This window comes from Anomaloglossus baeobatrachus, chromosome 5 (genome assembly GCF_048569485.1).
Source record: "Anomaloglossus baeobatrachus isolate aAnoBae1 chromosome 5, aAnoBae1.hap1, whole genome shotgun sequence".
NCBI lineage: Eukaryota > Metazoa > Chordata > Amphibia > Anura > Aromobatidae > Anomaloglossus > Anomaloglossus baeobatrachus.
In genome coordinates this window covers 271,169,259-271,196,190 of record NC_134357.1, presented here as the reverse complement: position 1 = coordinate 271,196,190, position 26,932 = coordinate 271,169,259, and the positions used below count along the sequence as shown (strand labels likewise).

General features: G+C 48.5%; 1 protein-coding gene across 2 annotated transcripts in view; it reads left to right on the top strand.

The window, feature by feature from the left end:
* Positions 1-7,394: 7,394 nt before the first annotated feature.
* Positions 7,395-26,932, top strand: part of LOC142311252 (uncharacterized) — a 31,580-nt gene continuing 12,042 nt past the window's right edge. For both annotated transcript variants that reach the window (XM_075349487.1, XM_075349486.1), the window contains exons 1-5: positions 7,395-7,441; positions 7,539-7,653; positions 22,930-23,070; positions 23,181-23,369; positions 23,455-23,578. In XM_075349487.1, the coding sequence (XP_075205602.1) occupies positions 22,963-23,070; positions 23,181-23,369; positions 23,455-23,578 (421 nt within the window). In that variant the 5' untranslated portion in view covers positions 7,395-7,441; positions 7,539-7,653; positions 22,930-22,962. The remainder of the gene's footprint in view (positions 7,442-7,538; positions 7,654-22,929; positions 23,071-23,180; positions 23,370-23,454; positions 23,579-26,932) is intronic.

Genomic DNA, 26,932 nt, shown 5'->3' with positions numbered 1-26,932 from the left:
AGATTGGGTCGCAAATGGTAGTCCGTGACCGGAGGAGTCTGGGACCGGTAGCAGCGACTTGGGAAAGGTGTGACAGATATAGTCTGGCCAGGCTGTTGGCACCAAAAGGCCCAATAACCGGACCGGTACCGAGCACGGCGGGGTACAGGACCCTAGACCAGGGAGTAGCTTCATGCAACCTGGTAATTAACCTGTGGAGGACAGTTACTTTATGGACTTTCCCCAAGAGCTCAAAGATTGACGGCAGCAACACAACGAGGGGGACAGGGTTTCCCAACTGACAGCAACCCACAAAAGTCCCGCGTGTCAGCCATCAAGAGCACAGCTGCCATACATCCGGGCAGCAGGGCCCCAACAGCTTCACGCCGAGGGGCCACAACGAACACTCAAATTTGTGCACGGAGGCAGGCTCCGGAATACCGAGCAACACTATAGGGAGCGGATACCTGGACGTGCTCCCCCAAACTGCGGAGATACTCAGAGACTTTTGGTTTACTTGCAGCGTGTGTGTCGTTACTTTGCAAAACACCATCCAGCACCACGACTACCAACAGTGAGTACCCTACTCCCTGCCTCCCAACCTCCCAGTCCTGCACAACCACCCAGAGTCCGGGGCCTTCTATACCTGCGGAGGAACTGACACCTAGCTGCCCCCACATCATCTGCCCTGGTACTCCCTCCGTCAGCGGCGGTACTCCCGTTACCGCAACCCGCAGGTGGCGTCACGAACTTCTCCCCTGTAAATATCCCTTTAAAAGATAGAGGCGAGGGCCGAGCCCGGGTCTGGACCCCTCGAGCCACGGACATCTCCCGGATCCGAGCACCACGGTAAGCACCGGCACATTACCTTTTGAAAAAGTAAGAAAATTTGTGCTGAAGAAACATTTTTAGGTAAAATGTTAATTTTTATTTTTTTTCATTCCGCATTGCTTTAGTTCCTGTGAGGCACCTGGAAGGTTAATAAACTTCTTGGATGTGGTATTGAGCAGTTTGAGGGGTCCTGATTTTAGAATGGTGTCACTTTTGGGTACTTTGTCACCCAGGCCTCTCAAAGACACTTCAAATGTCATGTGGTCCCTAAAAAAAGGTTTTGTAAATTTTGTTGAAAAATTGCTGATGAACTTTGAACCCTTGTAATTTCCTAACCCCCAAAACATTTTGTTTCAAAAGTTGCGCTGATGTAATGTAGACGTGGGAAAAATGTAATTTAGTAACTATTTTGTGTGACATAACTCTCTGGTTTATGGGCATAAAAATTAAAAGTTTGAAAATTGCAAAATTTTTAATTTTTTTGGTCAAATTTCTGATTTTTTCACAAATAAAAGCAAAAAATATCATCCTAAATTCACCTCTAACATGATGTACAATATGTCACGAAAAAACAGTCTCAGAATCATCTGAATCCGTTGAAGTGTTCCAGAGTTATAACCTCATAAAGTGACACTGGTTAAAATTAAAAAAAAAATTGCCTGGTCATGAAGTACAAAACTGGCTTCGTCCTTAAGGGGTTAATAATATCTAAGAGCACTGCAGTATGCCATCACTTAGAGATGGGAATAACTCTTTAAACTTGAAATTGTTGGAGATTATAGCGGAAAGCTATGAGCTGGACTAGATTTGACTTTTTGCCACATGTACAGCTCCAGATGCGCCTCTTAATACATCAGTGAGCTCAGCAGCTCTGTCCAAGATCTTGGTGTGAGCTGCTCACCGCATTGATTGGTGGCTGCAGTATAGACGTAACGTCAGCACTGCAGCCAAACCGTGAGCTCAGCAGCTCTGCCCAAGATGTGACATCAGCATTGCAAACAATAACAGACACTTGGGGTGATAAGAGTCTCAGCACTGGACCCAGGGAGGTTGAGTAAAGAAACATTTGCTTGTTTTTGGGACATCTCTTTTCCAAAATCAGAAACCCTTTTAAAGGGAATATGTCAGCAGGTTTTTGCTACTTCATCTGAGAGCGGCATAATGTAGGTAAAGAGATTCAAAAACTAACCATGTTTATCTTAGACTACAGGGTGTAGCTGTGGTGCATCTCCCTTAAGATGTGGTTGTAGCGCTCCTGAAGCCAAAAGGAACTGCATCCTGTCAAAGATGCAGAGCCTACCCCAGGGACCCAGAAGACCAGTGCCAGTAACACCAAAACACACATATAATCCCTGTTTTTTTCCCTTCCCCAAGAACTGGTGACAGGCTAGGGTTGGACCAAGTGGATGGCCACCTAGGGGTGGAACTGATCCAGTCCACTGGACGAAAATCAGAAAGGAGGGGTCAGACAATCAGTAAGTGGAAGTGAAAGGAGACAGATGTAACAGTTACCTGTCAGGCTCAGACGTGTGGTTGCCGAAGGAGTACGATGGAGTACTCTTGGAACCATAGCACCGGCAGGGTGCAGAGCCCTAGGTCAGGAAAACGCTTCAGGCAGATCTGACAAAATCTGTACAGTGCCATACAGACCAGAACCGAAAAACAAACAGGAGGGGACCCCCAGACGCTCCAAGCCACGGGGACCCACCAACCAGAGACAGGTGCAGGGGAAGTAAGCCACCAGGTCACCACACCGGCACTGGAATTAAGGGGACCAGTGGTGAGGACCAGCCTCCATCGGGTTGCAAGCATCACCATCGTGAGTAAAGAACCAGTTACACTGCTGTCCCTTGTGTGGTCTACCTTCTTTCCGCACACTGGTACTGTTAACGGACTTAAACATCAAACACCATCATTTATCCCCTGGGGCCTAGCCCTACTTGTGGAGGGCCACAACATCCAGGCTGCCATTAATATCAGCCCCAGCAGTTAGAGACTATGCAGTGGCGGCTCCATCCATATAGCCGCAACCTGCAAGTGGCGTGACGACAAAAACTTTATTATAATACCTGTAAATACCCCTTTTTAAAAGCGACCCCCCCAGGGTCCCTGAACCAGGCACCGGCCATTACACCCGTGACACTTCCCAGTGAAACCAGGCCCGGAACCGAGTACCCCAAAGCCCTGGGGTGCGACAGCCTTTTCTTGGCGTCACAAACAGGATCCAAACTAGACCCGATAACACCGGGTGTCTTGCGCCTTGTGCACTGTATTGTGCTTGTACTTGTAAATATGTCCGCCATCTTGGGTGGCAGAAAACTAAAAATGCGCCATAGCAGTGGTGAAAAGCGCGCGAAAAGAAACCCTGCCCCCTGGAAGTGACCATGTAAAAATGAAACTAGCAGCAAGGAGACTAGAACCCTGTGACAGAATGTCCCCTGGAACGCTAGGTGAATGTCAGCTCCAAAGGACCAGGACCAGGAGAGTGAACCAGGTTGTCCAGGAGCATGGACTGCAGAGAGGCTGGAAACGGAGGTCCAGCGTCTATGCTGGACTACGCGGATGCAACAGCCCCAGCAGATTGCGGAGTGGCGAGTGGAGATGATGGGAATAGTGGTGACTATGCGGGCCCAAGAGAAGCGAGAAACGCTTGCAGAAATTACATCGGTAATCTCCGAGACCTCTCCGATCCGAATGCCGGTACCTTCCAACCCAGCCATGAAGGATCAGGCCACACCGTCTTCCAGCCCGACCAGACCAGGCCGCACTGCCTTCCAACCAGACCAGGCCGCACCACCTTCCGACCCGGCCAGACCAGGCCGCACCACCTCCTGACCCAGCTTCGACTGACCAGGTCGCACCTCCACCGGGAGCTGCGGTGGAGCATGCCGCCCCGCTGTCGATAACCAGGTACTACCCCAAGCTACTGTCAGGAATCTGGCAGTGAGCTGCCCGGTTCCAGATCTAGAGACCTCCGAACTGGACCCAGAGCGAGCAACAATTGTCGCTCGGGTGCGAGTTAATGTCGATGACGACACCCGTGGGGCATGTCAGGCGATGGTCACCCAGCTGGTCAGGGAGCAGGAGCAGCGGGAGACCCGGTGGGCGCAGGCAGAGGCTCGTGATCTTCAGGAAAAGCAACGCCTGTGGCGTGCCAGCTACAAGGCACGGGGTCTGCTGTACCAGGGGGTGGTGGAGCAGTTCAACCTGAAAAGGGGATGGGGTTTCATTGCCGAACCAGGCCTGAAAGAAGGAATCTTCGTCTCCCGGCGGGATGTGACACCCCATCTCCCCAAGGGACATACTGGATGGGACCTGCAGGCAGGTGATGTGGAAACCTATACCCGCCAGTATGGGGAGCGGGGCTGGTACGCCCTGGATGTAGTGATATGTCCAGCAGGCCGCTGCAGAGACACCAGCCCCTGCTCCTGCCACAGTACCAGTTTTCTTCCCCAGCTGCCACCAGGAGGCAGTAGAGGTGCGTGAGACCAGTGCACCCAAACACTGAGTGCTGATCCCAGGAGGCCAGTTGATTCAGATGGCCCCTTTTCAGTCCCTTGGTAGCCGTAACCTGCTTTGCTACCAGTTAGTTCCCTGTTCCAGTTAAAAAATGTTAATGTTGATATAGCGTGTGAATAATAGTGATACAAAAATGGAACACCAGCTACTGGACTGGTAGTAGCAAAAACTTACCTTGTAAATAGTTGCACCAGTTGTGCACACTACCAGAGTTATTCTGCAGCAAAGTCTTTCGAAGATGACCTGTGTTCTGCAGCAAAGTCTTTCGAAGAGGACCCTTATTTTACAACAAAATGTTTGGGAGAGGAAAGGTCGCAGGAAGGGTTTGCGGCAGAGGCGGCCGAGACCCAGTCGTCACAGCAACTGGCGACATTCCACCCATAACCTGGTGTCCCGGGGAGGTAAGAGGTGTGCCTCATGATTTGGTTTACAGAAACGTTTAAGAAAAGTGCCTCCCTTGTATGGGAAGGAAGTGTTTTTGTTTAATAATTTTTTAAAGTGTTAACCTTTGTTCACCTTTGCAGCCTGAGGACGTGCTGGAATTCAAGGGTGAATGTAGCACCCCTGAAGCCATCAGGAGCTACAGGTAACTGCATCCTGTCAAAGATGCAGGGCTTACCCCAGGGACCCAGAAGACCAGTGCCGGTAACACCAAAACACACACATAATCCCTGTTTTTCCCTTCCCCAAGAACTGGTGATAGGTTAGGGTTGGACCCAATGGATGGCCACCTAGGGGTGCAACCGATCCAGTCCACTAGACGACAACCAGGGAGGAGGGGTCAGACAGTCAGTAAATGAAAGTGAAAGGAGACGGACGTAACGATACTGACGGGAGAGTGTAACAGTGACCTGTCAGGCTCAGGTTGCCGAAGGAGTACGGTGGAGTACTCTTGGAACCATAGCACTGGTGGGGTGCAGAGCCCTAGGTCAGGAAAACGCTCCAGGCAGACCTGATAAAATCTGCACGGTGAGGGGACAATCCAGGACCTCACCGACTGTAGAGTCCGGGGCACAGCAGTGACAGAAGAACCGGGGGACTGGGAACTGAAGACCGACCCGACAGGGTTCAAACTTTCTGCCATACGGACCAGAACTGAAAGACAACCAGGAGGGGACCCCCAGATGCTCTAAGCCACGGGGACCCACCAACCAGAGGCAGGGGAAGTAAGACACCAGGTCACCACACCAGCACTGGAACTAAGGGACCAGCCTCCATCGGGTTGCAAGCATCACCATCGTGAGTAAAGAACCAGTTACACTGCAATCCCTTGTGTGGTCTACCTTCTTTCTGTGCCCTGGTACTGTTAATGTACTTATACATCAAACACCATCATTTATTCCCTGGGGCCTAGCCCTACTTGCGGAGGGCCACAACATCCAGGCTGACATTAATATCAGCCCCAGCAGTGAGAGACTGTGCAGCGGCAGCTCCATCCATATAGCTACAACCTGCAATTGGCGTCACGACAAAAACTTTATTACAATCGCTGTAAATACCCTTTTTTAAAAGCGACCCCCCCAGGGTCACAGAACCAGGCACCGACCATTACACCTGTGACACTTCCCAGTGAAACCAGGCCTGGGACCGAGTACCCCAAAGCCCTGGGGTGCAACATGGTGCTCATCCTGGGTAAGGAGAGGTTAATCGCTGGTGATTTTCACATTCACACACCACAACAAGTTAGGTGCCTTCCCAACAAGGGGTTGGCTTGGGGTAGATAGGAGGGTGGCCATCACGAAGCATGGGACTTCGTGGTCACTAGGACAACCACCTGGGGGGGGGGACACCACTTGGGGAAAAGGGAAGGAGCATCTTCACACATGGTTGATTAGCCCCGAGCACAGCTTGCGGTGAGACACACACCTGGGACCTCGGTCCAATCTTCTTTTAGTTCAAACTTCTGGGAGTGCCATAGGACCCGTGGCTTTGAGCATACAGCTCAGCCAGGGTTCTCTACAGCTACACGGGATTCCAGGGTCTGCGGAGAATGCAGGGAACACCTGCAGCCCATTCCATATTCCTTATACACCGGTATTGGAGGGACCCTGACCAGACAGGACTCACAGTGGGAACATCGGCGGTGACCTCAAATTGCTCTGGATCGGCTGGGGCCCATCACAGCGGTGGCCAGTGCTTCAGGAGCGGCAACTGGATTACTTAAAGAACTGTGAGTAAAACACCTGGAACCCGCAGAGACTGTGTTCGCCTGTTCTTGCTGGCACCGCCCCCCGCGCCTCGGCGCCTGCCATTATTACTCCCCTGATCATCCTCCCCGGGGCCCACTCCACCTGTGGGGAGCAGAAACATCTTAGCTGCTATTACCATCCGCCCCAGAGGACAGCGACAGCAGTGGCGGCTAATTCCCTGGCCGCATACCGCAGGTGGCGTCACGAAATCAAACCTCCATTATCACCACCCCCTCCTTTATTGTACACCTCGGGGCCATGAAACCGGGCACAAGGGCCACCCCGTGACATCCCCCTGACCCGATATCACTGGCCCGGTGACGAGTAAATTAACCCCTTGCCCCTTAGGTGCTACACAGCTATCTGACTGTATCTCAGAATTGACTGGAGACAGCTGTGAGCTGTTTCCATCAACACCAGGAGATCAATAGAGATTGTGCATGGACTGTGAGGTGTCAATCACAGCAGTAGGCATGTCAGTCTGCCCTGCATGTGCAGAGGACTCACACCAATGTTAATTACAGAGCAATAAACCCTTTAGTATGAGTAAACAGCTGCACACAGATGAGAGAAACACAGATGTTTTATCTTTTTTAACCCTTGCAGCATGCTGTTCTCAGCTTACATTGCAAAATCCTGGTGACAGATTTCCATTAAAAAATTCTCCTACATGCCTGAAAACAGCAGTGTAAAGTGTTCTGGTAAAGCACACATAGCTTTGGATGCAATGTGGCTAAAAGTACCTCATGTAAACAATTATACCCCACCCCAGCTAGAATAAGTATTCACACCGTAAAACGCTCAGGAGTCCTCACTGAGCAGCTGCTCACTGCTGAGCTCTGCCCCTAATGTCACATGACTGATCACATGATGTGACATCATCACAGGTCCTGCAGTTCTTAGGACATAGCATCCACACAGGGGTACGTATGATTTCATGTAATTATTGCACAAAACTGCAATAATATTGAAACCTCTGGCAGGTGACATGACTAACATTGGTCGCCTTGTTACAAACAGGACGCCATGGCTCTTCCTTACTTTGATGGCTCTAGCCTTACGGTGAAGACCTAAAGAAGCATGTGACATCTCTCCCAGGACCTGATCTGCCAGTGCTGGGTTATCCACCTCCTAGGTGAGTTTCCTGGATGTTTGATATTTGTGCTACATAATCATGGGGACTACTGCTGAGAAACAGCCAAGGGTAACATGCACACCAGGGTGCATTATGGGAAGACAGCAAGCTGGCGGTGTGGCACGTACGGGCAATGTGCTGCCGAGAAACCGCGGTGTCTGGAATTCTTCAGGTTGTTACTTTCACATGTTCACAGCCCTTCATGCCTTCTTTCCCGTATACAGCCCTTCATGGCTTCTTTCCCGACCCCGTGCACAGCCCTTTATGGCTTCTTTCCAGTGTACAGCCCTTCATGGCTTCTTTCCGTTGTACAGCCCTTCATGGCTTCTTTCCGTTGTACAGCCCTTCATGTCTTCTTTCCGTTGTACGGCCCTTCATTGCTTCTTTCCGTTGTACGGCCCTTCATGCCTTCTTTCCGTTGTACGGTCCTTCATGGCTTCTTTCCGTTGTACGGCCCTTCATGCCTTCTTTCCGTTGTACAGTCCTTCATGCCTTCTTTCCGTTGTACAACCCTTCGTGGCTTCTTTCCTGTTTAGAGCCCTTTATGGCTTCTTTCATGTGTACAGCCCTTCATGGCTTCTTTCCTGTGTACAGCCCTTCATGGCTTCTTTCCCATGTACAGCCCTTCATGGCTTCTTTCCTGTGTACAGCCCTTCTTGGCTTCTTTCATGTGTACAGTCCTTCATGGCTTCTTTCCCGTGTACAGCCCTTTATGGCTTCTTTCCCATGCACAGCCCTTTATGGCTTCTTTCCCATGCACAGCCCTTTATGGCTTCTTTCCCGTGTACAGCCCTTCATGGCTTCTTTCCCGTGCACAGCCCTTTATGGCTTCTTTCCCGTGTACAGCCCTTCATGGCTTCTTTCCCGTGCACAGCCCTTCATGGCTTCTTTCCTGTGTACAGCCCTTCATGGCTTCGTTCCCGACCCCGTGCACAGCCCTTTATTGCTTCTTTCCAGTGTACAGCCCTTCATGGCTTCTTTCCCGTATACAGCCCTTCATGGCTTCTTTCCCATATACAGCCCTTCATGGCTTCTTTCCCGTGTACAGCCCTTCATGGCTTCTTTCCCGTATACAGCCCTTCATGGTTTCTTTCCCGTGTACAGCCCTTCTTGGCTTCTTTCATGTGTACAGTCCTTCATTGCTTCTTTCCCGTGCACAGCCCTTTATGGCTTCTTTCCCATGCACAGCCCTTTATGGCTTCTTTCCCGTGTACAGCCCTTCATGGCTTCTTTCCCGTGCACAGCCCTTTATGGCTTCTTTCCCATGCACAGCCCTTTATGGCTTCTTTCCCGTGTACAGCCCTTTATGGCTTCTTTCCCGTGTACAGCCCTTCATGGCTTCTTTCCCGTGCACAGCCCTTTATGGCTTCTTTCCCGTGCACAGCCCTTCATGGCTTCTTTCCCGTATACAGCCCTTCATGGCTTCTTTCCCGTGCACAGCCCTTTATGGCTTCTTTCCCGTGCACAGCCCTTTATGGCTTCTTTCCAGTGTACAGCCCTTCATGGCTTCTTTCCCGTATACAGCCCTTCATGGCTTCTTTCCCGTATACAGCCCTTCATGGCTGCTTTCCCGTGTACAGCCCTTCGTGGCTTCTTTCCCGTATACAGCCCTTCTTGGCTTCTTTCCCGTGTACAGCCCTTCATGGCTTCTTTACCATGTGCAGCCCTTCATGGCTTCTTTCCGTTGTACAGCCCTTCATGCCTTCTTTCCGTTGTACAGCCCTTCATGCCTTCTTTCTGTTGTACAGCCCTTCATTGCTTCTTTCCGTTGTACGGCCCTTCATGCCTTCTTTCCGTTGTACGGTCCTTCATGGCTTCTTTCCGTTGTACAGCCCTTCATGCCTTCTTTCCGTTGTACAGTCCTTCATGCCTTCTTTCTGTTGTACAACCCTTCATGGCTTCTTTCCTGTTTACAGCCCTTTATGGCTTCTTTCCCGTGTACAGCCCTTCATGGCTTCTTTCCTGTGTACAGCTATTCATGGCTTCTTTCCCATGTACAGCCCTTCATGGCTTCTTTCCTGTGTACAGCCCTTCTTGGCTTCTTTCATGTGTACAGTCCTTCATGGCTTCTTTCCCGTGTACAGCCCTTAATGGCTTCTTTCCCATGCACAGCCCTTTATGGCTTCTTTCCCATGCACAGCCCTTTATGGCTTCTTTCCCGTGTACAGCCCTTCATGGCTTCTTTCCCGTGCACAGCCCTTTATGGCTTCTTTCCCGTGTACAGCCCTTCATGGCTTCTTTCCCGTGCACAGCCCTTCATGGCTTCTTTCCTGTGTACAGCCCTTCATGGCTTCGTTCCCGACCCCGTGCACAGCCCTTTATTGCTTCTTTCCAGTGTACAGCCCTTCATGGCTTCTTTCCCGTATACAGCCCTTCATGGCTTCTTTCCCATATACAGCCCTTCATGGCTTCTTTCCCGTGTACAGCCCTTCATGGCTTCTTTCCCGTATACAGCCCTTCATGGTTTCTTTCCCGTGTACAGCCCTTCTTGGCTTCTTTCATGTGTACAGTCCTTCATGGCTTCTTTCCCGTGCACAGCCCTTTATGGCTTCTTTCCCATGCACAGCCCTTTATGGCTTCTTTCCCGTGCACAGCCCTTTATGGCTTCTTTCCCATGCACAGCCCTTTATGGCTTCTTTCCCGTGTACAGCCCTTTATGGCTTCTTTCCCGTGTACAGCCCTTCATGGCTTCTTTCCCGTGCACAGCCCTTTATGGCTTCTTTCCCGTGCACAGCCCTTCATGGCTTCTTTCCCGTGCACAGCCCTTTATGGCTTCTTTCCCGTGCACAGCCCTTTATGGCTTCTTTCCAGTGTACAGCCCTTCATGGCTTCTTTCCCGTATACAGCCCTTCATGGCTTCTTTCCCGTATACAGCCCTTCATGGCTGCTTTCCCGTGTACAGCCCTTCGTGGCTTCTTTCCCGTATACAGCCCTTCTTGGCTTCTTTCCCGTGTACAGCCCTTCATGGCTTCTTTACCATGTGCAGCCCTTCATGGCTTCTTTCCGTTGTACAGCCCTTCATGCCTTCTTTCCGTTGTACAGCCCTTCATGCCTTCTTTCTGTTGTACAGCCCTTCATTGCTTCTTTCCGTTGTACGGCCCTTCATGCCTTCTTTCCGTTGTACGGTCCTTCATGGCTTCTTTCCGTTGTACAGCCCTTCATGCCTTCTTTCCGTTGTACAGTCCTTCATGCCTTCTTTCCGTTGTACAACCCTTCATGGCTTCTTTCCTGTTTACAGCCCTTTATGGCTTCTTTCCCGTGTACAGCCCTTCATGGCTTCTTTCCCGTGTACAGCCCTTCATGGCTTCTTTCCTGTCTACAGCCCTTCATGGCTTCTTTCCCATGTACAGCCCTTCATGGCTTCTTTCCCGTATACAGCCCTTCATGGCTTCTTTCCCTTGTACAGCCCTTCTTGGCTTCTTTCATGTGTACAGTCCTTCATGGCTTCTTTCCCGTGCACAGCCCTTTATGGCTTCTTTCCCATGCACAGCCCTTTATGGCTTCTTTCCTGTGTACAGCCCTTCATGGCTTCTTTCCCGTGTACAGCCCTTCATGGCTTCTTTCCCGTGCACAGCCCTTCATGGCTTCTTTCCCGTGTACAGCCCTTCATGGCTTCGTTCCCGACCCCGTGCACAGCCCTTTATGGCTTCTTTCCAGTGTACAGCCCTTCATGGCTTCTTTCCAGTGTACAGCCCTTCATGGCTTCTTTCCCGTATACAGCCCTTCATGGCTTCTTTCCCGTATACAGCCTTTCATGGCTTCTTTCCCGTGTACAGCCCTTCATGGCTTCTTTCCCGTACACAGCCCTTCATGGCTTCTTTCCCGTATACAGCCCTTCTTGGCTTCTTTCATGTGTACAGTCCTTTATGGCTTCTTTCCTGTGTACAGCCCTTCATGGCTTCTTTACGGTCCTTCGTGGCTTCTTTCCGTTGTACGGCCCTTCATGCCTTCTTTCCGTTGTACAGTCCTTCATGCCTTCTTTCCGTTGTACAACCCTTCGTGGCTTCTTTCCTGTTTACAGCCCTTTATGGCTTCTTTCATGTGTACAGCCCTTCATGGCTTCTTTCCTGTGTACAGCCCTTCATGGCTTCTTTCCCATGTACAGCCCTTCATGGCTTCTTTCCTGTGTACAGCCCTTCTTGGCTTCTTTCATGTGTACAGTCCTTCATGGCTTCTTTCCCGTGTACAGCCCTTCATGGCTTCTTTCCGATGTACAGCCCTTCATGGCTTCTTTCACGTGTACAGCCCTTCATGGCTTCTTTTCCGTGTACAGCCCTTCATGGCTTCTTTCCCGTGTACAGCCCTTCATGGCTTCTTTCCGATGTACAGCCCTTCATGGCTTTTTTCCGTATACAGCCCTTCTTGGCTTCTTTCACGTGTACAGCCCTACATGGCTTCGTTCCCGACCCCGTGCACAGCCCTTTATGGCTTCTTTCCCGTGTACAGCCCTTCATGGCTTCTTTACCGTATACAGCCCTTCTTGGCTTCTTTCACGTGGACAGCCCTACATGGCTTCTTTCCCGTGCACAGCCCTTTATGGCTTCTTTCCCGTGCACAGCCCTTTATGGCTTCTTTCCAGTGTACAGCCCTTCATGGCTTCTTTCCCGTGTACAGCCCTTTATGGCTTCTTTCCCGTGCACAGCCCTTCATGGCTTCTTTCCCGTGTACAGCCCTTCATGGCTTCGTTCCCGACCCCGTGCACAACCCTTTATGGCTTCTTTCCCGTGTACAGCCCTTCATGGCTTCTTTCCCGTGTACAGCCATTCATGGCTTCTTTCCCGTGTACAGCCCTTCATGGCTTCTTTCTGATGTAAAGTACAGACGTTAATGGCTTCTTTCCCGTGTATAGCCCTTCATGGCTTCTTTCCTGTGTACAGCCCTTCATGGCTTTTTTCCCAGTGTACAGCCCTTCATGCCTTCTTTCCGTTGTACAGCCCTTCATGGCTTCTTTCCTGTTTACAGCCCTTTATGGCTTCTTTCCTGTGTACAGCCCTTCATGGCATCTTTCTGTTGTACAGCCCTTTATGGCTTCTTTCCCGTGTACAGCCCTTCATGGCTTCTTTCCCGTGTACAGCCCTTCATGGCTTCTTTCCCGTATAAAAACCCTTCATGGCTTCTTTCCTGTATACAGCCCTTCTTGGCTTCTTTCATGTGTACAGCCCTTCATGGCTTCTTTCCCTTGTACAGCCCTTCATGGCTTCTTTCATGTGTACAGCCCTTCATGGCTTCTTTCCCGTGTACAGCCCTTCATGGCTTCTTTCCCATGTACAGCCCTTCATGGCTTCTTTCCCGTATACAGCCCTTCATGGCTTCTTTCCCGTGTACAGCCCTTCTTGGCTTCTTTCATATGTACAGTCCTTCATGGCTTCTTTCCCGACCCCGTGCACAGCCCTTTATGGCTTCTTTCCAGTGTACAGCCCTTTATGGCTTCTTTCCAGTGTACAGCCCTTCATGGCTTCTTTCCCGTATACAGCCCTTCATGGCTTCTTTCCCGTATACAGCCCTTCATGGCTTCTTTCCCGTATACAGCCCTTCATGGCTTCTTTCCCGTATACAGCCCTTCTTGGCTTCTTTCATGTGTACAGGCTTCTTTCCCGTGTACAGCCCTTCATGGCTTCTTTCCCGTGTACAGCCCTTCATGGCTTCTTTCCCGTGCACAGCCCTTCAGGGCTTCTTTCCCGTATACAGCCCTTCATGGCTTCTTTACCATGTACAGCCCTTCATGGCTTCTTTCCCGTGGACAGCCCTTCATGGCTTCTTTCCCGTGGACAGCCCTTCATGGCTTCTTTCACGTGTACAGCCCTTCATGGCTTTTTTCACGTGTACAGTCCTTCATGGCTTCTTTCCGATGTACAGCCCTTCATGGCTTCTTTCACGTGTACAGTCCTTCATGGCTTCTTTCCAATGTACAGCCCTTCTTGGCTTCTTTCACGTGTACAGCCCTACATGGCTTAGTTCCCGACCCCGTGCACAGCCCTTTATGGCTTCTTTCCCGTGTACAGCCCTTTATGGCTTCTTTCCCGTGTACAGCCCTTCATGGCTTCTTTCCCGTGTACAGCCCTTCATGGCTTCTTTCTGATGTACAGCCCTTCATGGCTTCTTTCCCGTATACAGCCCTTCTTGGCTTCTTTCACGTGTACAGCCCTACATGGCTTCTTTCCCGTGTACAGCCCTTTATGGCTTCTTTCCCGTGTATAGCCCTTCATGGCTTCTTTCCTGTGTACAGCCCTTCTTGTCTTCTTTCCCGTATACAGCCCTTCATGGCTTTTTTCCCCAGTGTACAGCCCTTCATGGCTTCTTTCCCGTGTACAGCCCTTCATTACTTCTTTCCCGTGTACAACCCTTCATGGCTTCTTTCCCGTGGAAAGCCCTTCATAGCTTCTTTCCCGTGTACAGCCCTTTATGGCTTCTTTCCCGTGCACAGCCCTTTATGGCTTCTTTCCCGTGCACAGCCCTTCATGGCTTCTTTCCCGTGTACAGCCCTTCATGGCTTCGTTCCCGACCCCGTGCACAGCCCTTTATGGCTTCTTTCCCGTGTACAGCCCTTCATGGCTTCTTTCTGATGTAAAGTACAGACCTTAATGGCTTCTTTCCCGTGTATAGCCCTTCATGGCTTCTTTCCTGTGTACAGCCCTTCTTATCTTCTTTCCCGTGTACAGCCCTTCATGGCTTTTTTCCCAGTGTACAGCCCTTCATGGCTTCTTTCCCGTGTACAGCCCTTCATGGCTTCTTTGACCAGGATAAAATGTCACAATGTAAATTGTGAGGGAGCAGAACACATTTGCCAGATCCCAACGTGGTGGAGCATCTGTGGGATCTGATCCATGGAGACCTCACCGCAATTATTAAAAGATGCTTTGGTGCCAGATTCCATCAAAGATCTTGTGGGGGAATGCCTGAATGGGTCAGCGCTGTTTTGACAGCACAATAGGGACGTATAGAATATCCGGAAAGTGGTTGGAATTAGATTTGGTGCAGATCGATTTACATGATCCTGTCCATTGGCCACAACAGTAATGTCTGGCCTCTGTATGCAAACTATGAGTTCCCCCTACTACCCAGCATGCATGGCTCTTTTGATTAACCAGCCTGGCACGACATCATCGTTGCGGAGTGATGCCATGTTAATTTGTGTCGGAACAGCTAATAATGAAACATCGGATGCAGTGCCAGCTCCAGGTATTTGTGGGCCCCGGGTGAAAGAGTCTCAGTGGGCCCCATCCACACACACACACATATACAGATACGTACACATACAGGCATATGTACATAGTCATATTTAAAGAGAAATTCAGAAAAATACATATAAACAGACAAATCCATACACAGTCATATACACTGACATACATAGCTATACATCATACACACACAGACACATTAGAAATATTATTAATATGGGGAAGCCAGCAGCAGCCTCACTCACCTCCCTGCTTGTCTCCCATCCAGCTCCTCCGGCATGTTTCTGTACTGCATGATGGCCGTCACTAACAAACATGGCCGCACACAGAGCACACTGACACAGGAGATGCTGGGGACATACACATTACTGGGGGTATACACATTAATGAGGAGGGGGGGATACAGCTCCAGAAGGGGAGATACAGCTCTGAGGGGCATACAGCACTGGGGTGGAGGGGGACACACAGCTCTGGAGGGTATAGAGCACTGGGGTGAAAGGTACATAGAGCTCTCGGGGTATACAGCACTGGGGTGGAAGGGACATAGAGCTCTGGGGGGCATACAGCACTGTGGTGGAGGAGACATACTGCTCTGGGGGGGTATAGAAGTATGCAGCCCCCACATTCCTCCATATAACATAATGCACCCATATTGCTCCACATAATTTAATGCAGCCTCATATTACTCCATATAGCATTATGCAGCCCCCATGTCGCAGCACCATGCAGCCCCCATGTGGCAGCACCGTGCAGCCCCCATGTGGCAGCACCATGCAGACCCCATGTGGCAGCACCATGCAGACCCCATGTGGCAGCATCATGCAGCCCCCATGTTCACCTCAGCGTGTCCACTGTTCTGCTCCTCTGACAGCTCAAGACACAGGCGCACACACTAATTACGTCATCACGCTCCTCCGTACTGAGCTGTTAGAGGCAGAGCGCAGACAGATGCTGAAGGAGAATGTTGAGAGAGAGTGTGCCACTCCCTCTATCATCATTGCTTTCAATTGCGATGCTGATACTATTGAAAGTGCAATCCTCAGCGGGGGGAGGGAGGCCCCCTCCCCCACGCGCTGGCACCCGGCCTCTCTGACTCATGGGCTCCATAGCGGCCGCGTGGCCTGACGCCATTGGTGGTACGCCACCCTGCCACTGCGAGTGGGCCCCTTTGGTGGTCTAGGGCCTCAGCACTTGCCCAGGTGTGCTGGGTGCTGACGCCGGCCCTGCTAGGATGTAGTGATGAGTGAGCACTTTTTTGCCTGGGAGTTCGATACTAGTATCCAGCAGGTCAGACGGGTTCGACCCATTTACCGAGTAAAATGGAAGTTTATGGGGAACTAAATCTTGAAAAATAATTGAGTTCCCCATACTCTTCCATTATACTCTCTACACAAATCGAGCCCCTCCGACTGCTGGTTAAGACTACCGAGCACCTAAGCATGGCAGTGCTCACCCACCACTACTAGGATGTCATCAGGTGAGAGGCGGCCATCACAGCTCCTGTCAAACAACCACAGACCGCTAATATATATGGGCTGTAAATCTGAGGACGAGAGGGAATATCCTATTTCTTCATACTAAAATCAAAAAAGAGAAAAAAACAAAAGCTGCCAGTGTAGGGAAGGGTTTAAAGTCTATTAATGTCTGGGGAATTGTTGCTGAGTCTTAAGGGGGCTTTACACGCTATGATATCGTTAATGATTTATCGTCGGGGTCACGTCGTTAGTGAAGCACATCCGGCGTCATTAACGATATCGCAGCGTGTGACACTTTTGTGCGACCTAAAACGATCACAAAAGTGGCCAAAATCGTTTGCCATGGAGAGGGCGTCCTAAAACAAAAAATCGTTCTCTTCTAATTAACATTGTTGTTCCTCGATCCTGCGGCAGCACACATCGCTGTGTGTGACACCGCAGGAACGACGAACATCTCCTTACCTGCCTCCACCGGCAATGCGGAAGGAAGAGGTGGGTGGGATGTTTACGTCCCGCTCATCTCCGCCCCTTCGCTTCTATTGGACGCCTGCCGTGTGACGTCGCTGTGACGCTGCATGACCCGCCCCCTTAGAAAGGAGGCGGATCGCCGGCCAGAGCGACGTCGCAGGACAGGTAAGTCCGTGTGACGGGGGTGCTTGATTTTGTGCGCGACGGGCAGCGATTTGCCCGTATCGCACAAACGATGGGGGTGGGTACGCACGCTAGCGATGTCAAGGTCCAAATGACGATGATGATGAGACTCAAAGGATCTCTCGATATCCGGCTGCTGTTTCTAATTAAAAATGTCATGTGTGCACACGAGAATAAATAACTGCACAGCAAGTCAGTTATATCTATCTCCATGACTGGCTCTAGACCAAGTGTGTTTTTTATTGTTTGAAAGAAACTCTAGACCAAACAGTAAGGGGGTGTAAACAAAAGTTTTAGTCCAATCAAGTATCGCAGGGCAGGGCTTCATGACGTAGAGAGATCTACACATCCTCCTTGGATTGGTAAGTCCAGGCTCCAGGAATTTCTTTTGTCCATCTGTCTTGGGTGTGGAACAGGAAATAGCAGCCATCTTCAAGCTATATATATATATATATATATATATATATATATATATCCTAGTATATACTGTGTCTAAGGAAAATACACTGAATATGCAATATACATATATACATGTTAGTAAGAAACAAAGCATTCACAAATATGTGTGTTAGTTCACATCTACTGAACTATATAACTGAGTCTATGAAATGGCTGAATTAAGTATTTTTGGATACTCAATTCTTTATCCTCAACAGTCCCCCCTAAAGACTTACTTCTGCCATTTATAAATTCTAAGGGTACTGTGTTCCCTTAGGAAGAGAGGTAGAAAGATCTGTTGAAAAACCTGCCTAACTGAACGTTGAAACATGGGCGGAAAGGGGAAAGGGGTTTTCTTCACCGGTTTGAGACCAAGGACTCCTAGGCGAGTCCTCACCCTTTGTAGTTGGACTTTCCCATGTCTCAAGGTTCTCTAAGTCCTCTCTTCTAACTGTTCTGGCAATGCTGGTCTAAGACTATACAGGGTTTTCTGAAAAGGATAAGTATGAGCAGAACGCTCAGTGCAGCTCTGGTTGATTAACCCTTCTACAATGCGAGGTGTGGATCCATAGATGTTTCTGTGGTTGGATCAGCTCCTCTAGTGTTGACTCATGGCTCTTTCTCGCTTGTCCTTTAGGATCAATCAGTCTCCTGACTGGAGACCATATGCTACTAGCTCTGATTTAAGATCTGGAATTGGAGAATACACCTGTTTATCACACTATTCAGTCAATTATATAAAAATATACATGTCTATGCTAAACCAAAAAACATCGTACATAAAGACCTGCTTATTGCAAAAAGAAAACAAAACATATACATTTTATACACGATTTACTAGTTTCCACTTTTCTATAAAATATACACTTTTTGTAAACACATTTTTTTTTTTACATACCACCTTCATGTGCTTCTCAACAATAATGTCGTTTTCTGCACTGAAATGCCTCTGACCAAACCTGGAGAGAAATTTACACAACACGCACAGACTTGCATACAACATGCTCATGATATACATCTATAATCAGTTTGCAGTCTCTAAGAATGGGTAGAGTAGGTGCAGGGTGTTTCTACGGACTCTTTACAGTTTTTCTCACTTCGTTCTAGGCACTTGTCTCACAAGACTGGGTGAATCTGCCCACCTGGGTACTGAACCCTGGCGTCACCAAAGCACATACTGACAATTGTCTTTCACAGATGTTACCTGGGCCATCATTAAGAAGAGCTCTCATGGCAGAGAAAGCTTACCACCCTTTGTCCACAGACCTTCCTCAGTCAGCTGGCTCCCTGCATGTCACACTCCATTCCTTGTTGTATCGCTTGTTCCTGTAGGGATTTAAGAACACAAGGAGTGACAGAAGTCACTGACGTGACCGGTGTCACCAAGGCATGGTCGGTATTGGTGAAAGACTCTCAACTCTAGGCCCGTTCACTGCTTCTTGGTCAGCTGCACCTGTGCGAGGATCTCCATCCGAATCCATCAGCTCAGATCTAGACTTTCTTTTTGGCATACCTAATTCATTTGACAACAGGAAAAAATCTACAACCTACATACACCTCTAAAGACTCTTACCCACTCCTGTTCTACCCATCTAGAGAGGCATTAATACATCACTGTCTCCTGTATCAATAGGATTGGAGGGAGTGGTCGAATTTAGACTACCTCATGTGGTGTAAACAGCAGCATATCCAGTGCAGAATCGAGCACCATCTGGTTTCATCTATAAAAACAAAAACTAAAAAAATATACATTAGATCATTCTTATAACTTTATATCTGATCATAATACAGTTAGTGGTCATCTATACTTCACATGACTGAGAATACTTAATAAAGAAACAAACAAATAAACATATAAGACAAGACTTTCCTATTTCAGTTAACAGATATACCTCATAGTAATCTAATAAACATAGCCTGTGGGAAAAAGGTCAGCTTCAAAACCTATCTAATATGCCTACTGCGCCCTCCAAGAAACTGGAGAATATAATTAATACCTTATTCCCCCCTTGTTTAATTGTTTATTTACCAATATAGCAAAATTCAGCGTTTTTATACTGGTATTCCCTAAAAGAAAAGATAAAACAGCAGGTAATAAATTAGCCACATACTAAAACATAAAAAGAACAAACACTGAAAATAACGTATATCTCACAACAATATACATTACTGGGAAATTTTAAAACCTTACAATAAACACTGTATCCATAAAGAAAAGAAAAACCTTTCATAGTAGAAACAACTGAGACATGATGAAATGACAGCTGTGACTAGGCGACTAACCTGCAAAAATATATGAATTGTTTAGAAATAATCGTAAAAACAGAAAAGGTGATAGAGTCACAAAATAAAAATATATTGTTCAAATAAATCGCCATTAAAAACAAAACAATACAAATTATATCGCACATCCCATGAAATCTAATATTCCCTATTCCGGTATAAGCAGTAAACTAAAAATGGGAAATCCTGAACTCTAAGGGTTAAACCAAACTTACGTCACTATTGGGGAAAGACACATTCCATTCTTATCTCTGACTTTATCAATTCAGTAAAAAATTTCACTTACTTATCTTTGACTTACATGTATTGGATAGCTGAGTAAACAAATATACAATTTATACTTATTCAAATGTGTTAGTCATTTATACCACAGAACACCTCCCACCGGGGATGGGTGGAGAGCTTTGAACAAAGAGCCATTGCGAGGGGTGTGGCTTATGAGGTATACTGCCATCAGTGGGTGTAGCAAGACGGCTGCCACAGGAAGTTCCAGGCACCTGATTTCCGGGTGCAGCATCCATGTTGTGACTCCCTGGGTGTACTGGGAGTGGCTGGAACTATGTAGTAAACCAGGGATACTTTTAGTGCCTGTAAATTTGCATTCCAGCATACAAAGGAGAGATTGGATTAGCACCAGATATAATGACTTCTAGAGAAGAACAATGAGGCACCGCTAGAGAAAAACATTTAGTGATTCTACAAACAGCAACAGACAGTGAATGAGGTCTTTATTCTCCAGGATACTCTCACTGGAGATTAATCTGAACTTCAGTACATGGATTGCAGCCTGCCATCTAGTGGTAGTCCAACGATTTTACACAACTTTTTGCAATCTTTTATATTTTTTCCATTTTTTGTAACTAGGGCGACAGCGTTCTCAGCTCCTACTAAAAACAACATATTTATCTTTTGAACAGAGTATACAGTGCTTAATTGGATCGGCCGTTCCAACGGAGTCCTTTCTCGCCTCGTCCGCGTTTGTAACACGCTGACAGTGACTCGCGTCTAATACGCAGGAGAATCCGCTAACTCCAGCACCCTTACCTCAACTAAAGTGAGTTCCTTTCCCGCCTCGTCTGCCACGCAGACAGTGACATGCGCCTGAACCGCAGGGGAATACGCTAAATCCACTTTAAGTTAACAGAACCCTTCCCGCCTCGTTTATTATCTATCCAACATTCAATATTTAATATTTAATATTTAATATTCAATATTTAATGTCTAATATCTAATATCTAACAAACAGTGGCTGTGTCATCCGCAACACAGGGGAATCGCTAGTTCTCATACTTCTGTTCAAAAACAAACAAGTTAAAAAAAAAACAAAAAAAAACAAAAAACTGAAAAATGCATGAACCCGTTAATTTCTCTCTAATCCAAACCAAAATAACACTTGTCTTTCTTTCAAATCATTACAACTTCTCTGTTTGCTTTACTATACAAAGGCTGCAACCATCTCCTGTATACTACCCCACTGACCCCTCCGTTCTCCTCACTGCAAAGAGCTGCGCTGTCTTGACCACCGGTGTCTCCTCCACCCCCCTTGCTTCCTGCTCTCTTCTGTTCTCAGCGAAAAAATGCAGGCTGCGTAATTCGATCTCCGCTCTGTCTCAAGCAGCTGGTGGACATATGGCCCCCACCTTTTTGCTTCCTCTGAGTGTGAGAATGTAAGGATGTAGCTGCTTCTGTGGGCTTCTGCCCCCCCTCTCGCATTCTTTGTTCTCAATAGAAAGACTGTCATGGATATCCCTGGGCTCTAACAGACCCCCGCAGTCTGCCTCTTCGCTCTCAGTGAAGAAGAAAAAAACTGCAGGCAGTGGGTGATTAACTTCCCCCCCTGCTTTTTCACAGAACAAAGACAGCAGCTGCATCCCTAGCCTCCATTTTCTCTCCCTCCATGAACAATAACAGACAATTAACTCTCCGAGAACCAAACAGAGAAATCACAAGCCTTATTAACTATACACTTTATACAACCCAACAGCTACTCAAAAAAAGCACCCCATTTCTAATTACAGACAGCCGGATACTTTAAAACCTACCCCTAGCCCCTATGGGGACTGGGTCCGTTTCTTGCCCACCGGCGAGTGACAGTCACACCGTTAGGTCTCCGGTGCACTACCATTCTCCGGACTAGTGACCACCCCCTTTCGCCAGGTGTCTCTCGATCCACAGATAAAACAGCACACACAATGTATATGATGCTCACCGTGAAACGGAGGGTGATCAATCCTATCGAGCGACACCTGGATACTTGTGGAGTAGCCCCCAGACGTCCGGAAAGTGGAAGATCTGACTCACCCTTCTCGGTGGCACCACACTTGGCGCGCCAACTGTCAGGGTCCAAATGACGATGATGATGAGACTCAAAGGATCTCTCGATATCCGGCTGCTGTTTCTAATTAAAAATGTCATGTGTGCACACGAGAATAAATAACTGCACAGCAAGTCAGTTATATCTATCTCCATGACTGGCTCTAGACCAAGTGTGTTTTTTATTGTTTGAAAGAAACTCTAGACCAAACAGTAAGGGGGTGTAAACAAAAGTTTTAGTCCAATCAAGTATCGCAGGGCAGGGCTTCATGACGTAGAGAGATCTACACATCCTCCTTGGATTGGTAAGTCCAGGCTCCAGGAATTTCTTTTGTCCATCTGTCTTGGGTGTGGAACAGGAAATAGCAGCCATCTTCAAGCTATATATATATATATATCCTAGTATATACTGTGTCTAAGGAAAATACACTGAATATGCAATATACATATATACATGTTAGTAAGAAACAAAGCATTCACAAATATGTGTGTTAGTTCACATCTACTGAACTATATAACTGAGTCTATGAAATGGCTGAATTAAGTATTTTTGGATACTCAATTCTTTATCCTCAACAGCGATATCGGTACCGATATCTCAGTGTGTAAAGCCCGCTTTACACATTCAAGACAGATGATTCTGGCTTCTGATTTTGGTGGAACCTATGGCCCCTGCAGAGGACATAATAGATTCCGTTTTATTGAGATCACGTACGTTTATATTAGTAATTTGAGATGCTGTGGATCATGCATCACAGTCGGTTATAACTAAGGGAAGTTTGAAATTTTATTACAAATCTAGTTCATACTTCTTGATGTTCTCTAATGCAGGGTAATTTCTAGCAGGCTCTAAAGGCTTAGTCTGCACATATTCCAGTTTATGCAAACCTGAACTAATACAAACTATGCAATGTCTTCACTGTTTTCTATTCCCGCAGTCAGGATCGCGTCGGCTAAGGTCTCCTCACACAATGGTTCTCTCCTTCAGGAACCCAACAGGATTGGACAACGACAGAAATTCAGTGACCAAGCATATTCTAGATCTCACCCTGGAGATCATCTACCTGCTGACCGGAGAGGTGAGGGATTCTGGGAATATGCTGATATGTCATCTCTATTACTAACACAGGAGCATAGGTGGAGACATGAGAGGTTCTGAATATAACTAGTGCAATGTCTCCATCTGCAGGATTACACAGTAGCAAAAAAGACATTTAGTGGGTGTGTGACCCCCAGCAGCTGTCCTATTGTATCAGACGAAAGCAGGACCCAAAGCCCCATCATGGAGCCTCCACCTTACTCATTATTACATAACAGAAACCATGATCAGAAGATCCTAGACCTCACCAACAGAATCATTGAGCTGCTGACTGGAGAGGTGAGCGCTGCTGGGAATACTGGGACATTATACAGTAACACAAGGGATGATGTGTCTGGATAATGACCGTATCATTATGTCTCAGGTTCCTATGAGGTGTCAGGATGTCACTGTGCATTTCTCCATGGAGGAGTGGGAGTATATAGAAGGACACAAGGATCTGTACAGAGACGTAATGATGGAAGACGACAAGTCCCTCACATTCCCAGGTAAGATGAACATTTTTCAGTAAAATAATCTTCCTAAATATAATAGGAGTTAAATGGGTTGTCTGGTCTAAATCCATAAGTCTGCAGTCATTCTATGTAACCACAGACTTGTGAATACTCAAATTGCATGTACTGTGATAATTTGCCGGTGTTAGAGCCGGGAATGACGATCACATGGCAGCGAGTATGCAATATGCATACTCCTTTCCCGAGTCCGACTAGATGGCACAGGCTCGCTCCCCCCTCCCTTTTTGGTAAACAGCAAAGATAACTAAGACAGCTGTTAGCTGATATTATCAGGCTTGGAAGGTCCATGGTTATTGGGCCCTTCTCAGCCTAAAAATACCAACCTGCAGCCACCCATGAAGTGGAGCATCACAAGATGCTCCAATTGTGGCACTGCTTTTCGGCTCTTCTTGATTACCCTGGTGCTTTGGCAATCTAGGTAATGGTTTTTGGGGTTGATGTTAGCCATGAAGTACCCAAAAACAGAACTAGCATCAAGCCCTAGCGTAAGTAATGAGTAGGTGTCTTTCTGCCAAGTAATTGAAAAAAAAGGACATACAGTTAGGTCCAGAAATATTTGGACAGTGACACAATTTTCGCGAGTTGGGCTCTGCATGCCACCACATTGGATTTGAAATGAAACCTCTACAACAGAATTCAAGTGCAGATTGTAACGTTTAATTTGAAGGTTTGAACAAAAATATCTGATAGAAATTGTAGGAATTGTACACATTTCTTTACAAACACTCCACATTTTAGGAGGTCAAAAGTAATTGGACAAATAAACCAAACCCAAACAAAATATTTTCTTTGTCGCTCCATTGGGAGACCCAGACAATTGGGTGTATAGCTTCTGCCTCTGGAGGCCACACAAAGTATTACATTTTAAAAAGTGTAACCCCTCCCCTCTGCCTATACACCCTCCCGTGGACCACGGGCTCCTCAGTTTTTATGCTTTGTGTGGAAGGAGATTTCGCCATCGGAGACGAACACCTCCAGTTCGTGGCATTGCCTTTCGGCCTGGCGACAGCCCCACGGGTTTTCACCAAAGTCATGGCATCCGTCGTGGCGGTCCTACACTCTCAGGGCCACTCGGTGATCCCCTACTTAGACGATCTCCTAGTCAGGGCCCCTTCTTGGGTGGCGTGTCAACAAAGCCTTACCGTCGCTCTGGCGACTCTCCAGCAGTTCGGGTGGATCATCAATTTCCCGAAATCCAAGTTGACACCGACCCAATCACTGACTTACCTCGGGATGGAGTTTCATACCCAGCCAGCGTTAGTCAAGCTACCGTGGGACAAACAGCTTTCTCTGCAGGCGGGTGTGCAATCACTTCTTCGGAGTCAGTCACACCCCTTAAGGCGCCTCATGCACTTCCTGGGGAAGATGGTTTCAGCTATGGAGGCAGTGCCGTTTGCGCAATTCCATCTACGGCCACTCCAATGGGACATTCTTCGCAAATGGGACAAGAGTGCGGCTTCCCTCGACAAGAACATCTCTCTTTCCCTTGCAACCAAAACATCACTTCAGTGGTGGCTCCTACCCACATCTCTGTCTCGGGGAAAATCCTTCCTACCCCCAACCTGGGCCGTGGTCACCACGGACGCGAGCCTGTCAGGTTGGGAAGCGGTTTTTCTCCACCACAGGGCTCAAGGAACCTGGACTCCGATAGAATCGTCCCTTCAGATCAATATCCTGGAGATAAGGGCAGTATATCTAGCCCTATTGGCTTTCCATCGGTGGCTGCAGGGCAGGCAGATCCGAATACAGTCGGACAACGCCACTGCCGTCGCCTACATCAACCACCAAGGCGGCACTCGCAGTCGTCAAGCCTTCCAGGAAGTCCGGCGGATTCTGCAGTGGGTGGAAGCCACAGGCTCCACCATCTCCGCAGTTCACATCCCGGGCGTAGAAAACTGGGAAGCAGATTTTCTCAGTCGTCAGGGCATGGACGCGGGGGAATGGTCTCTGCACCCAGACGTGTTTCGAGAGATCTGTCGCCGCTGGGGAACGCCGGACGTCGATCTCATGGCGTCACGGCACAACAACTAGGTCCCAGGCTTCATGGCACGGTCTCAGGATCACAGAGCTCTGGCAGCGGACGCTTTAGTCCAGGATTGGTCGCAGTTTCGACTGCCTTATGTGTTTCCCCCTCTGGCGATGCTGCCCAGAAAACTACGCAAGATCAGGTCCGACTGCCGTCGCGCCATTCTCGTTGCTCCAGACTGGCCGAGGCGGTCGTGGTATCCGGATCTGTGGCATCTCACGGTGGGTCAACCGTGGGCACTTCCAGACCGCCCAGACTTGCTGTCACAAGGCCCGTTTTTCCATCTGAATTCTGTGGCCCTCAACCTGACTGTGTGGCCATTGAGTCCTGGCTCCTAGCGTCTTCAGGGTTGTCTCAGGATGTCATTGCTACCATGAGACAAGCCAGGAAGCCAACGTCCGCCAAGATCTATTACAGGTCTTGGCAAATCTTCTTATCCTGGTGCTCTGATAACGGCTTTCCTCCATGGCCATTTGCCTTACCCACATTCCTTTCATTCCTACAATCTGGAATGGACAAGGGTTTGTCCCTCGGCTCTCTCAAGGGCCAAGTATCGGTGCTCTCCGTGTTTTTTCAAAAGCGTCTAGCCAGGCTTCTGCAGGTCCGCACGTTCCTGCAGGGGGTTTGCCACATGGTCCCACCTTACAAACGTCCGTTGGAACCTTGGGATCTTAACAGGGTCCTGACGGCTCTTCAAAAGCCGCCTTTTGAGCCGCTGCGGGATGTCTCTCTCTCCCGTCTTTCGCAGAAGGTGGCCTTCCTGGTGGCAGTCACATCACTTCGGAGAGTGTCTGAGCTTGCAGCGCTGTCATGCAAAGCCCCCTTCCTGGTTTTTCACCAGGATAAGGTGGTTCTGCGTCCTGTCCCGGAATTTCTCCCTAAGGTGGTATCCCCTTTTCATCTAAATCAGGATATCTCCTTGCCTTCCTTTTGCCCTAATCCAATTCACCAGTGTGAAAAGGATTTGCACTCTTTGGATCTAGTGAGAGCACTCCGGTTCTACGTGTCTCGCACGGCGCCCCTGCGCCGTTCAGATGCGCTCTTTGTCCTTGTCGCTGGCCAGCGTAAGAGCTCTCAGGCCTCCAAGTCAACCTTGGCTCGGTGGATCAAAGAACCGATTCTCGAGGCCTACCGTTCTTCCGGGCTTCCGCTCCCTTCAGGGCTGAAAGCCCATTCTACCAGAGCCGTAGGTGCGTCCTGGGCATTGCGTCACCGGGCGACGGCTCAGCAGGTGTGTCAGGCAGCCACGTGGTCTAGTCTGCACACTTTCACGAAACACTATCAAGTGCATACCTATGCTT